The sequence below is a fragment of the Patella vulgata genome, chromosome 1, assembly GCF_932274485.2.
Source record: "Patella vulgata chromosome 1, xgPatVulg1.2, whole genome shotgun sequence".
Classification (NCBI taxonomy): Eukaryota; Metazoa; Mollusca; class Gastropoda; family Patellidae; genus Patella; species Patella vulgata.
In genome coordinates, this window is record NC_065879.2 from 9,690,637 (window position 1) to 9,705,179 (window position 14,543).

Below are 14,543 nucleotides of genomic sequence, written 5' to 3' on the forward strand. Positions count from 1 at the left end.
TACGGAGGGTTTGTGCCCTTTGTCTATAATTGATGAAAAGTTTTTTTGGGCCAAGTCAAGTAAGAGTTGCGAATCTTCCCGCAATAATGGCATTATTAAATTAATTTCATGGGTGTCAACATCATGTTTTAGGACTAGTTACCTCCCTTAGACTTTGTTTATGATAATGTAAAAGACCAGATAATGTAGCCAATGACCTATTATTCTCAAACGTTGACAACGCATCCAGACTAATATTCGTAGAATATTTTTCTGGGTGATAGAGACTAATACAAATACAGTTAAATGTACCAGAGAAAAAGAGAGAACTGTGATATAATGTCCACTCAACACAAAGCTATTTGGGACTAACATACGACAATTTAATTTCAATAATTCATTTATGCGCACAGGTCTTTAGCTTTGGAGAGAGAGAGAGAGAGAGAGAGAGAGATGAGGTTTGACGTCCATTCAACACAAACAATGTCATTTCGGGACTAACATATGGTTCAATTTTATTTCAAAGATTCGCTTGCGCGTCTTTAGCAGTGGGAGGAAACCAGAGGACCCGGAGAAAACCCACGAGGTTGGACAGGCAACCCTACTCCTTGTCACTTACAACCGGGGAATCGAAACAACACCAGTTGACTCAATGACAGACGTTATGATACAGCGTGCACACGCTAACCATTCGGCCATCCAACCCTCCTGCATGTACCAAGATTCAGTATAAATGTATAATAATTGATCATACATAATTAATTAACCCACCTGTACTTAAATACAGGTGAGAGCAAATTCCATCCATCAAAAAATATATTAAGCTATTGAGGCAGTAATTAAGTTAAAATGTCATAAGACTCATCTGATCATGTCAGTAAGGTTTGGGGGAGTAGTTTTTACCTTTTGTGATAATATAAGCTTAGCAGTTTAGTATGAAACACACAAAAATCAGATTAAATTTTGATGCAAACAAAACAAAACAAAAGATTCATGCTGAGAAAATAGTCAAAAATTCTTGATTAAAAACAAGAAATTGTTTAAAGTGAAATCTGACCACAAGTATTTGTATACCCAGTATCTGAACAGGAATGTACAGGTTAAGACACAATAGAGTATTGTAGTCGAGCAAAATACCTACAAACCCACAACTTACTTTAAATTATAAAAATACTATTTTAGACATTTAAGTAGAAACACATTGTTTTAATTCATAGCCAGATAACTATGATCACAGAAAAAGATTAGGAGATTAAGAGATTTAAGCTTTACCTGAGAAGCAACAAAGGTTGGATAATTACGTATTGTTCGGAGACTCGAATGCTGTAGAAAGAATTAAGACTTGGATTAAACCTCCAATTGTTTATACATGTAGGCTACCAACCAAATAAACAATTGAGGATACATAAGTACAGTTTACATTCGATTCTCCAAACATTACATTACACTTGACACAAACTAGGTCATTTTGGGACTAACACATAGTTCAATTTTGTATTCACTAATCCGCTTGCGCATAGGGGTCTTTAGCAGTGGGAGAAAACCCACGAGGTTGGAGAGGCGACCCTACTCCTTGTCACGTACAACCGGGGAATCGAAACCACGACAGATGACTCAATGACAGACCATATGATACAGCACGTGCAAACCATTCACACATCCAACCCCCGGCACAAACAACAAATCATCTTATTAACATATACATGTACATATATAAAGTATAAAATATGTACATTTTATGTACGTATAAGGGAGAGGTTGAGGAAATGAAATAATGTTACACATTTTATTTTTCTGTACAAAGAAAGCTAATCAAGATAGACATACACCATGTAGTGCACTATGAGTGAAATTTTGCCTGAACAGCGGCACTACGACCTATGTCTATTTCGGTTCTCAACTGTACACAGAGCCTTCGTCTTTCTGAGGAAATTTCTTGGCCACTAGGACGGCCTGTCCACTCACAGAATCACATTGGCTCCTAGAAAAGTACTGTGCACCTATACAATATAGGCATGCATGTACATGTACCTGCATGTGGAGCCAATTTGGTGTTGGCCGAGAAAGTTCATGTGTAATTTTCTGCGTGGTTCCCCCTTGTCAGTGGTGCAGTAGGACAGAGGGCCTGACAAGGGGCAACGTATAGTCGTTTGGAAGGGATGAAAAACCATTGGCATGAACGTAAAAGAACCCTTGGAAGTTAGAATTTGATATAAAAGTAAGCCATAGAGTCACTGTCTGGGCAAAATTTCCCTCATAGCCTGTTTTCATTATCCCAGTCGGAGCCAAACAGTAGGACGATAAATTCCTTCTCATTTCATTTTGATTTCTTTGTATCAAAATGTATGTAATCAACATTCCCAGTATATAATTAAATCAAACTTCTGTATATTCAATTACTTATTGATAACCTGATTTGATTCAGTTTCCTTTCAACCAGTAATTATATACATGTATACATGTACATGTAATTGACATTTTGGTTTTTTTATAACTGACAGAATAACAAAGTACATGTGCATGTAAAATTATAGGTTTTCTCATCAGAGATTGTATATACATATACAGTCGTTGTTTGTATTTTACAGGAGAGCTGAAAAAAGCTCCCCTCATTCAATAAATTGATCTCCCAGTTCTGAAGATCAACAACTGCATGTTGGGGGGGGGGGGGGTCGTCTGCTATTTAACACTCGAATGGTCAAGTCAAATTTTTGCTATCTTCTAAAACTAACTAGTATTTAATGGATATATTGAAAATAAATTAAAAGCACGATTTTTTGTTTGTTGTTATTATACACTACTAATCAAATACACTCAATAAATGTATACAATCATGGGTAACTTTTCGTTTCACACTATTTTCACACAAAATACGGAAGTCCATTTATACAAATAAGGAGAGCTATTTTCAATTTTAAGGGAAGCGAGAAAAACCTACCCTCCGTCGACATTCAGATGCGCAGGTGATCATGCGCCTTAAAGATGGGTTCCCGCGTACAAACTGGGTGATTTAATGGTATATATGGACCAAAAACATATTCAAACTAATTAATTTGTCATAATTATGCTTCAAATCCTTCTCAAACATTGTAATTGCGAAGGAATGCCCTGCTATTAAAATCGATCAAACCAGGTCATGTTTACGTCACGTCTTGGGAGACAGAGGAGAATTCATTGCATACATAAGACGATGTTGTCTTTAATCGCTTACTATTTATTACAAATATCGAATCCTAATTAAATTCTCGGATTATCCACTACCCGCGTCTTTTTCTGTCATTTTTATTTCAGAAAGTATTGTACGTCTAACTCTTCATAAAGTTTTTCAACTTGTACATCAAGCGCTCAATGCTCGCTTGTGACCCTTGACATCACGCGTGTAGGAGTTCCTAATCGTCGGACTGTTGATTAGGGGAACCCTTACATTTTTGTCCTGTATACGCTCCATGAATGTTTTTCGGGGAATCCAGTATTTTTCTAGTAAGATTGGATATCTCTACTTTCCATATATACCAAAATTGCCATACTTTTATTGGAAATAACCACCCAATAAATACTTTATTGGGAACCCATCTTTAAAAAACAATGACCGGTACATGTACATGTACTTCAGATCAGAGTTCCATAGTTCAAGATATATGTGGTTCAGTGAGTAAGTCGTTGGCTCCCTAACCTGGAGGTCCCATGTTCGATCCTGGTATTGGTCACGAAAGTTCAATGAGATTTTCTGGTGGGGTTCCCTCTTGTCAGTGATGCAGGAAAGAGGGCCTGGGAAGGGAGAACGTATAGTTGTTCGTATAGGATGAAAAAACATTTGACTTAGGTCCCGTGTACACTTTGGCGTGAACGTAAAAGATTCTTGGCAGTTGGAATTCAATATAAGAGTAGACTGTGGTGTATGTCCCTCTTCAGTAGACCCAGTCGGAGCAGAACAGCAGGACGTTAAACTCCATTTCATTTCCAAATATATGTTAAGTACAGTACATGCATTACAAGAATCTGATCCAAATGAGTAGTTGTCTAAAATGTGCACTTTAGAACATAAGGTCTGTTTTTGACTCAAGTGTCATGGTTTCAATCCTAGCCTTATTCAGTATTGGTCAAGCGAAAGTATGAAATTAGGCCTTGGTCAGCGTTTTTTTAGCTCAAGAATCGCGGTGTTTTCTCATTTGCACTCCGCGAAGGAAATTTAGAGCGGAATTTAGAGTGGGGCCTGAGCGGTTTAATAAGATATGGTCCTCGATTTTTCATTTCCGCCTAGGTTGGACCAAGGACTAATTTCACTAGACCAATACTGTACGAGACAAAAATAATGGGTTTTGTTTTGTGTTTTTTAGTTTCCTGTGCACAAGTCAATTATTGACATAAAAACATAGATGTACATGTACCACGGTCCTATTAAATGACACAGTTTTTATTGAGTGATAGTTCAATCCTTTTTATGTCTGTCAGCATTCATTTTAAAGTAAGCCAATAAGTAGATTAATCTTCATATATATCATACTATAGCAATTATCTTGTTAATAGAATTTGCATGACACTCCCTAAAAGCAGTTATCAAAATATTACAGTGTAACAAGATCAGTATGCCTGATGAATTAAATATTTATTATTGTTGGTTTCAGAAAAAGCAGACTGTCCATTTAAATATATGTTGTACATATACATGTAATTTGTACGAGGGCTGGCTGAAAAGTTCCAAGTCGGAAAAGAATAGATCAACAGAGTTGAAAAAGCTCAGATACCGAACGGCCCGTGACAATCTGTGCCGTTTTCAAGCCGATCCTGATAATTTTTTGGCCAGATTTATAACTATGGATGAGACCGGTTTTCATAAATGAAAAAGGACATAGCCTGTCGTCATTTTCCTAATAAAAATGACATAATGTCAGCTATGAACGACTTTTTAAGGGTCGATGAAGAACATTTCTTCCTGACTAGCATTCAGCCCTTGCAACATTGTTGGCAATAGTGTGTACACCTCGACGGGGACTAAGTAAAAATATAAAAGGAAACCATTGACTTTGTACAAGTCTTTTACAGATAGGCTTAGAACTTATCAGCTAGCCTGTGTATATGCACTATGTACATTGAACTGTACTGGGTTTGCGGCTCCACTACACCACCCCGAGACTGAAATTTAGGGTACATGTATGATAGTCCAGGAGCTAATGACAAAATAATATGGTCATCAGTTACAAAAGGTTTGATCCCACCCCCCCAGCAGTGCCCGATCTGACCAATTGATTTTTACTCGTACCGACACCTGCTACAAATTTGGGGGATCAAACCTTTTGTAACTGATGACCATATTATTTTGTCATTAGCTCCTCGACTATGAGGGCAGTTCCAGCCAGAGGGTAACATAGGCCTGGTGGGGTTGCACTACCACAGCCAGAGTTACATTGTATATTATTTCTAGTTTCACACGAAACTTCAATAACAAAGTGTTGGAGGCCGATACGCGAGCACTGTCGGGTAAACAGCCAGCTAATATAGTAGATATTCTACTGAATGTTTAACTGCTTGTACACTTACAAGTTAAATTTCATTTGAAACAAATTCATATTTTGGGAAAATTTAAATTAGCATTTGATATATGTTAATTCTTACTGATAGTTCCCAGTAAGTATATATATGTGTACACCAAACATGTATATTTATAACTATGTAGAAAATCAATCATCAGACAATTACATGTATTATTCATAATATACATACCAAATATACATAATATCCTTCATACTGCATTTATATAAATCATATTATATTATATGTAATACTAAATCCTGTATATATCTACATGTATTACATCAACCATGCTCCAGGGGTATCATATAAAAACAATACACCACAGTGTGATCTTATTGTGGGGGTTCCCCAAGCTTATTCATCCGGTTTACCACAACCAACTTTTTGAAAATAAATTTACCCTCCTCATTCTGTTTAGTAATTTGAGTTTTCTTACACATTTACCACAATTATTTTAAGTTCAAAAAATAATAATAATAATAATAATAATAATAATAATAATAAAAATAATAATTTTCTTCACAACTTAAAGATTTCTTTAAAAAATTGTAATTTCAAAACATGTACAAATACAGAATCACCAAATGTCCCCAGGTTTTCACCAAAAATGTCCCCAAGGTTTTCACCAAAAATATCCCACATTTTACTTATTTTCTTCACAACTCTTGATTATGTTTTTAAAATTTGACAAACAATTTGTACAAAACCAGAGATCTGCAATTTATGCACCAAACCAAAAATGACCTACATGTACGTAGATGTAAGAACAATGGCCTAGAGGATATTGTTAATCAATTATACCCATCTAATTTTTACAGGTAGAGAGAGTTATATTAGCCAAAAGGTACATGTAGAATGTTAACAATCAATACAAATAATGGAGGTAGCTAGTAGCTGATGACAATAGACCTATCAATATCAATCAATGTTCGCAATAAACAACAAACATCTTAATTACATTTAAAACAGCCCAAGTATTGATTTCAGTAATTACAGCACAAGACTAACCAAAGTATTGATGTTGCATTTGTTAATTACAGAATTTTAACGTCCATTCGTCACAAAACAGGGCATTTTGGGACTAACACATTTCAATTCTATTTCAATAATTCACTAGCGCGTAGGCGCCTTTAGCAGTGGGAGGAAACCGGAGAACCCGGAGAAAAACTACGAGGTTGGACAGGCCAACCCTACTCCTTGTCACGTACAACCGGGAATCGAAACCGTGCCAGTTGATGACAGACCTTATGATACCATCCAACCGCCTGATTCAATAATATTTAGTAACTGTACTGGAAGTACACAGGTCCCCACATTTCTAAGGAAAACAATTACAGTTTGTTAATCAGTGATGTTTCAATTGGACCTCTATTACAAACAATAATAGAGACTAATAGACCAAGAGCCAGTGACGAAACAACTGCCTCATGAGTCATAAGTACATGTAATAGAAGGTTTGACCATATTAACTGGCAGTTATTGATAGGCCAAATTCAAAACACCTACATGTACAAGCAATAATAAAGACTTTAAGGAAGACTAGCGGAAATGCCGTTGAGTACAAACAGTAATTGCATTCCCTAGAATAGTGTCGAGTGTATAAAATCCACCACACAGTTGAACAAACTCAATAAACAGTAGAACAGAGATAACACTGTAATTCTCATAAATCAATAAAATTTATCAACCTTATTCTACTATATCTAAAATTAAGAATTGAATACTAATTAAATTAATTTTCCATTGCAAGCCATTAAAGATTAGCAACATTGCAATTTAACCCTATTAAATAAGATGACTGTTTTAGTTATATATTAGATAGCTACAGCTTTGTAAATTATAATCTATTGTGCATGTACAGTTAATCCATTAGACATGGATGCCTTTAGGATTATAAAGTCACTATTAAAAGAAAACAATGCATAAGGTATACATGTACATGTAAGATCTGAAAATAAAAACAGTATTGCTACTCTTAATCTGATTAAAATACTGTACATATCTATATATTTCGTTTTGTTTTTTATACTTTCTGTGGTCTACACTACATGAAGATCTGACCAGTTGTTATGGGGGGTCACGTCAGAGGTCATACAAGCGTCTTTTGACCCTATGACATCAGATATTTGATTAACCAATCAGCATTGATGTTTCTAGTGGATTACCCACAGTTCTGTGCAGCTCACGCCAAAAGCACGCCGTAACAGATTGTTTTATTGGCTAATCCCTCACATCATCTAGAACACGTCAATGATAACAACTCTTCCAGATCCTAGTGTAGTAAAGACAAGTAAAACGAAATTTTGAACTATAAAAAACGAAACGAAATAGGATCTGTGTTGTAATCAGATTGCTACTGTCTCTCTAATATGACAAAAATTAGTGTTGTGCTGTGTTATTATATATGTACATTGTAGTACATGTATGAACAGAACGTGTTCGATCCCTGCATTGGCCGAAAAAGTTCAACAGGATTTTTCGACGGGGTTTCCCCTTGTCAGTGGTAATGGTACAGGATAAAGGGCTTGAAAAGGACAGCTGTCTAGTCATTCAGATGTGACGAAAAACCGAGGTTCCATGTATACATTGACGTGCACGTAAAAGATCACTTGGCAGTTGGAATTTGATATAAGTGTGGCCTATAGTGCAACTGCCTGGGCAAAATTTCCCTCATAGCACACTGCATGGTGTATGCCAGTTGTCATTAGCCCAGTTAGTATAGGAGCAGAACAGCAGGACATTAAATCCCATTTCATTTCATGAACAGAATATATAATTCTCCCAAGTGTAAAATTATCATTATTGTTTAATAACCCACTACGTGTACCTGTCTGTATTGTAATCAATGATATTTAGTAAACTCTGGGGAAATCAAGATAAAAAGAGAGAAAAAGAGAAATGGGGTTTAACGTCCACTCGACACAAACTAGGTCATTTCGGGACTAACATATGGTTTAATTCTATTTACATAATTCGCTTGCGCGTACGGGTCTTTAGCAGTGGGAGGAAACCGGAGGCCCCGGAGAAAACCCACGAGGTTGGACATGCAACCCTACTCCTTGCCACGTACAACCGGGGATTCGAAACCACGTCAGTCGACTCAATGACAGACTTTATGATACAGCGCGCGCACGCTAACCATTCAGCCATCCAACCCCCCAAATCAAGACAAATACTTCATATACATTGTACATACGTATTGACACAAACCATATGTATACACTCATTTTATATTCTGAAATTAAATGAAATGGGGTTTAACGTCCTACTGTTCTGCTCCTATGCTGGGCTAATGAAGACGGGCATACGCCATACAGTGTGCTAGGAGGGAAATTTTGCCTGGGCAGCGGCGCTACGGCCTACTCTTATATCAAATTTCAAATGCCAAGGGATCTTTAACGTGCACGCCAATGTGTACACGGGACCTCAGTTTTCCGTCCCATCCGAACGACTAGACAGCTGTCCTTGTCAGGCCCTCCGTCCTGCATCACTGACAAGGGGAAACCACATTTTATATTCTTTAATGCTAAGTTGGGTTTTTTTCTTAAGAAAAGTAGTTGCCTGTCCAACCGTGTGGGTTTTCTCTAAGTCCTTCTGTTTCCTCCCACTTCTAAAGACCCCGACGTGCATGTGAATTATTGAAATAAAATTGAACCGTACATGTATGTTAGTCCCAAAATAACCTAGTTTGTGTTGAGTGTACATCAGTGCTCAGTGCTCACTCTGATTTTCATTTTTTTTCTGCCAATTTCTCATTTTAATTTATTAGCCATATATTTTTAATATATACAATATACATATGATATTATAATTTACAAAATGCCTCTCTGCTTTGCAGAAGCCTATTTTTTGAAAGCTATTTCAACATCTGGGGTAACCACTTTAAGATTTTATGTTTTTAGAAATTTTTCTCTGTCGCGAACTTTTGAGGTAAACTAAAATGCAGACCTATTGTAGAAGCTGATATTGCTTCAACATTCAAGGATGTAATATTATTAGATGGACGAGAGCTGATCATGTCAGTATCATCTGTAGATTTGGAGCATTTTGGTGGTGATATACTAAATAAAATCTGAATTCTTCTATGGGACATTGACACTGTACATTAAACCCCATCTCTCTCTCCTCTCTCTCTCTCCATTTAGAAAGTATGACACAAACTGTATATAATTCACTTTATACATGTATTCTTTACTGAATTTACTGCTAACTTGCAGTTTTTAGAAATTGCTTATATAGCTTTTCATGACTATGAGTAAGACATTTTATTACAAAAACATGTCCATGTTCATTAGATATACATGTACATTTAAAACCAACCCTTTGAAGACAATAATCTGTTGACAATAGTACTAGCTACTGGTCATTTTGTCTTTAAGAAACAGTTTGTTATAATTGTACATGTTCATGATATAATGTGATTCTAACAGTTTTACCGTACAGTAGTGTATTTAGGCCCTACATGTATGAATGAATGAATGTTTGATAGATGTATGTATTGGCCTATATTGCAATACAATATGTCAACTTAAAGAGATATTATCATCTTGGAGAAGAAAATAAATGTACCAGTAATCACATCTAATTTTATAGAATATCATATTTAAGAAAAAATGTCAGACTCACTTACATTGGTATAAACTATCAAGAATTCTAGCACTGGTCATCTTAGATCAAAGAATTTTGTATGAACAGCAATTTAACTCCGGAATCTTATCATAGGGGGGGATAGCACAAATCATAGCCCTATCATATGAAAAAAGTACAGAAACTAGAATTCAGAAACTATGTACCGTAAAATTGTACACTTAGCCTGCCTTAGGGTCGGATTTTACTGTCAGATACTGGCATAGCATGTAAACAGAGCTTTAGTTTTACATGTAGGCCCTCATTAATTATGGTTTCCTCAGAATAAGTTAAAAATTGAATCTTTTCCATTGGAAGACTGGGCTCTGTCACATACCTTAAATATATAAAATAGGTCTAAAATTTACTCACCGGTTACTAAATTCACAGAAATTCCCTCCATCGTGAAGACGAATCTTGGCAAACAAAATTCCACTGACAAAAGGAACAGAAGAAATTTCTTCAACCATAAAATTGACATGAAATTTAAACTTCTTTTTTCTTGACATGAAGGACATCATACTGAGGGCTTCACCATGTTAAATAGTTTATTTTAATGAAACTAATCTAAAATATCACACAAAAATGTTCAATCAACTTAGCCTCCCATATTCTCACTCAAAATGTTAGTGGCAGTATCTAAAAAAAATGGTTTTGATTTAGCAATGGAAAAATGCCCTACTGACACAGTTCACGTTCATTTCATCCGGCAAAAATTTGGTAATTATCTAATAGTATTACTGTACTATTTCACATGTAAATTAATTATACATTTTATGAACCTCTAAAACACACTTGAACCATCAAACATCCACTTGACAATTCGGAACAACAGTTCCTGTGTTGGGAATTTAATGTGATATCCACGAGGCTCATTTCCGAGTCCATTCATTCAGAGTTGAACAATTTACTTACACGTGCTATAGCTTATATATTTCAAATTTTAACAATGAAGCGAACTGTCAAAAAATTGAGTAGTGAATAAACTCCACGGTTACGGTCTGTACAGACAGCTGAATGCCGTACCGTGTGTTGAGAAACGTCAAAACGGGTACCTGTTATCTTGTCAAATAAGTTCACATCTTGTTTTAAACGTAACGGAAATCTCCCCTTCTCATTTATATCCTAAACAATGTCGACCTTGGCAGTTTCCTCCTGCTAAAAACCAATATAAACGTTAGTAGCCGTTGACAAACCAAACAGTTTCATGTGTAAGCCGAATGGTAATCAAAACATTTTGCTAATCGATACATGAGATACTAGGTCAATTCGCATGCGCAGATGACCAAATCTTTCTTTCCCAGGGTGGGTATAAAACAGAGTTGCTCCCCTTTAACTACGATGTAATCTGTCTTGTTTATCGATAGCCGATAACGCCGATTTTAAATTTCTGAAGATTTTATTGTGTCACAAAAATACCTTAGCATTTATGTTTCAAATGGAGAAGAATAAATAGAGACTGAAATCGTTACATTTTCCTGAAATAATTTAATAATTCACTAAAAGTTTACATAAATATAATTATACTGAAACACGTGCGTGTTACCCCGCAAACTGAAACATGAGTCACAGGCGGAGGAGACATTTGTTAATTTAAAATTTATCTGAGTTGGGTAACATATGTTCTTGACTTGGAAACTTTTTGTGGTCGACCTCTACGGCTCTAAAATATTGTTGTTCTTAACTAACATATTCATGAATTAGTCATGGATACGGCTAACAGCTGTTACAGAAAACGAACATAATTATTATCGTCATCAAAAATGCGAGCCACGCCTATAAGCCCCCAATGTCGTAGGTGTTTCTTTAAAATGTCTTAATAGCAGTATTATTCCCAAGTTGTTTGAATTCAAATAGTACAGTTAGGTCAAGCTAGCCAACTGTTAAGGTTAATTGTGATTTTTACAATGGAACAACCTAACCTCATAACGTATACCCTACAATATAACAATACTGATAATAATCGTCTTGTTATACCGCTGGAATTCTAATCAAGTGGCGACTCTCATAGTCAAATTTCTTATATTATCAACAAAATGGTTTAACGTCCAAGTGTTCTGTCCTGGGCTAATGAAGACGGACATACGCCATGCAGTGTGCTACGAGGGAAATTATGCCCGGGGAGCGGCACTATGGCCTAATCTTATATCGAATTCCAACTGCCAAGGGATCTAATACGTGAACGCCAAGGTATACACAGGGCCTCGGTTTTTCGTCCCATCCTAACAACTAGACAGCTTCCTTCCTGCATCACTGACAAGGTGAAACCACGTCGGACAAACAAAGAGAATGTGGTGTATTTCGTAGGTTTCCAAGTGCAACATTAGTTAGAAAAGGTGCCATGTGTTTAGTTGTGTAGTTGTCCTTCATTGTTTATTAACCTTTCAATAATAGCGCCTAACAGGCAGCTGTGTGTAATTATGCTCTCCTGATTTTGATCTTTTTTGTGTGTTTGAAGTGTTGGTTTGTGATATGCGCTTAGAAACACTCATGTGTAATGAAGCGCTATATAAATCGAATAATAATAATTACTATATTTCTATACAGTTTCAGCAATAGAAAAACAATACAAATAGCAATGCGTAGAAAACTGCAGTGCTAGTTTCGTTTTGTCTAAGTTATGAAGAGAAAAAATGCACGGAAATAAGTTTTAGTTATTTCTGCTCAATATATATTCTTTGTTTTAAAGCACCCATTAAACATTATGCAGGAGCTAAATCTGCCTAATATTGCAGTTCTTTCTTTAGGCCCGTACTGTTTTAAAAACTATTAATTATACATATATTAACAAAACAAGACCATAATCAACTCTCGATGGCATCGGATACTGGAGATTTTGACTAGATTTAAACAGGAGGTCTGGGGATTAATCAGGTGTTGGCTGAGAAAGCTCATCGGAATTTCCCAGCGTGCCCCCCCCCCCTTTGTTAGTGATGGCCTTCTGGTATCCAATATTAAAGACAAAATAAACAATAAATAATATTGGCGTAGACTTGAATAACCTGATGCCAGAGATTGAAAGTCGATGGAGAATACTGGCGTATTTCGCCGAACCTAACTGACTAAAAATTACAGTAAAAACAGAAACGTTTGAATGTAAATCAATTCTTGCATCCCACTTCTACTCGTTGCCACTGGCAACCTTTGATAAAACTGTCCTGTTTATTTTCAATACATGCTTAAAAGTATCCGTGTATCAGAAATGTACAGAAAGCATACTGTTCATTTCTGATACTTTTATACCGTTTTAGATTCCTATCAATAATAAGTAGCGGACGTTTAGTCCCACCCAGATCGCAATTGATAACGATGGCTCTATACAATGCACAAGGATAATGTACATGAAACAACTAGTCAAAATCATAGTAACAAAACAAAATGGGGGGGAACTACATGGCAGTTCAAAAACATATACAATGACATTAAATTAACATAACAACATATTACAAAAATCAATTATTATACATATCAATTGGCATCTATTTCATAATTTGGTTTGATTTATATTAATATGCAAAATATATAAATTAGAATATTGAATAATTATTTTAATTAATTGTGATGATAGAAGGCGCAGTTCTCTTCTCGGACACTTCACAGGAATTGAAAATAAACAGGCTGAAAAAAAAAGCCTAGAAAGTCATAAACTTTATTACAAATAAATTTCAACGGAAGAACCATCCGCCGATGCATACTTTCACCAGGAATGACCCACGTTTCGCATTTCCTTTACACTACATTTAATAATATCGCAGTCCCCTAGCCATAGACAAGTTGTTTTGACGATGTGGTCTAAACAAACACGTGATTGTTTTACGCTCAGAGTATTATAGCAAGACGCACGTGTAAATACTACTCAGGTCGTCTCTCCACTGCGAAATTATTCTACCATGAAATGTAACGTGAGGCTCAGAAAGGGATAAATACTGAAAGAGCAGAAAGTATTTGTCACTTTTCGGTTGAAACGACTCGATAATAAATACTTTTTTTTCACATTTTGCTTCACAATACTCGATAGAAATGTGATGTAAGTAACTTATTAGCACCTTTCCTCGGTGCATTGGTGAATATCAGGACAGTTTTGGTCGGGAGCCGCCTCGGCTCCGCCTCGGCTGTGCCCCTCGACCAAAACTGTCCTGATATTCACCGATACACCTCGGAAAGTGTGCTAATAACTACTACATATACATTCATATTACATTTTTGTATGCATTGCGACCCATTGGTGTCAATTTCTATTCCCAAATATTAGCGACTTAGCTCCTTTAAATATGAAATAATATAAAATTATAATGAAGATACATTTACTACAGTATGTTGAAATTCATAATACCTCTTTACGACGTAAGTAACCGTTTGAATGACTAAAATGTTTGTCAATCGCGTATACAGACGTTTTTCAAATA

The 14,543-nt window shown here is 35.9% G+C and overlaps 1 protein-coding gene across 3 annotated transcripts in view; it reads right to left on the minus strand.

Annotated features, from left to right (window-relative positions):
• Nucleotides 1-11,394, minus strand: part of LOC126822325 (early estrogen-induced gene 1 protein) — a 56,554-nt gene extending 45,160 nt beyond the window's left edge. For 2 of the 3 annotated variants that reach the window (XM_050551163.2, XM_056101671.1), the window contains exon 1: nt 10,510-11,394. In XM_050551163.2, the coding sequence (XP_050407120.1) occupies nt 10,510-10,658 (149 nt within the window). In that variant the 5' untranslated portion in view covers nt 10,659-11,394. The remainder of the gene's footprint in view (nt 1-10,509) is intronic. The other variant, XM_050551145.2, reaches the window with a different exon arrangement.
• Between the last annotated feature and the right edge of the window lie 3,149 nt (nt 11,395-14,543).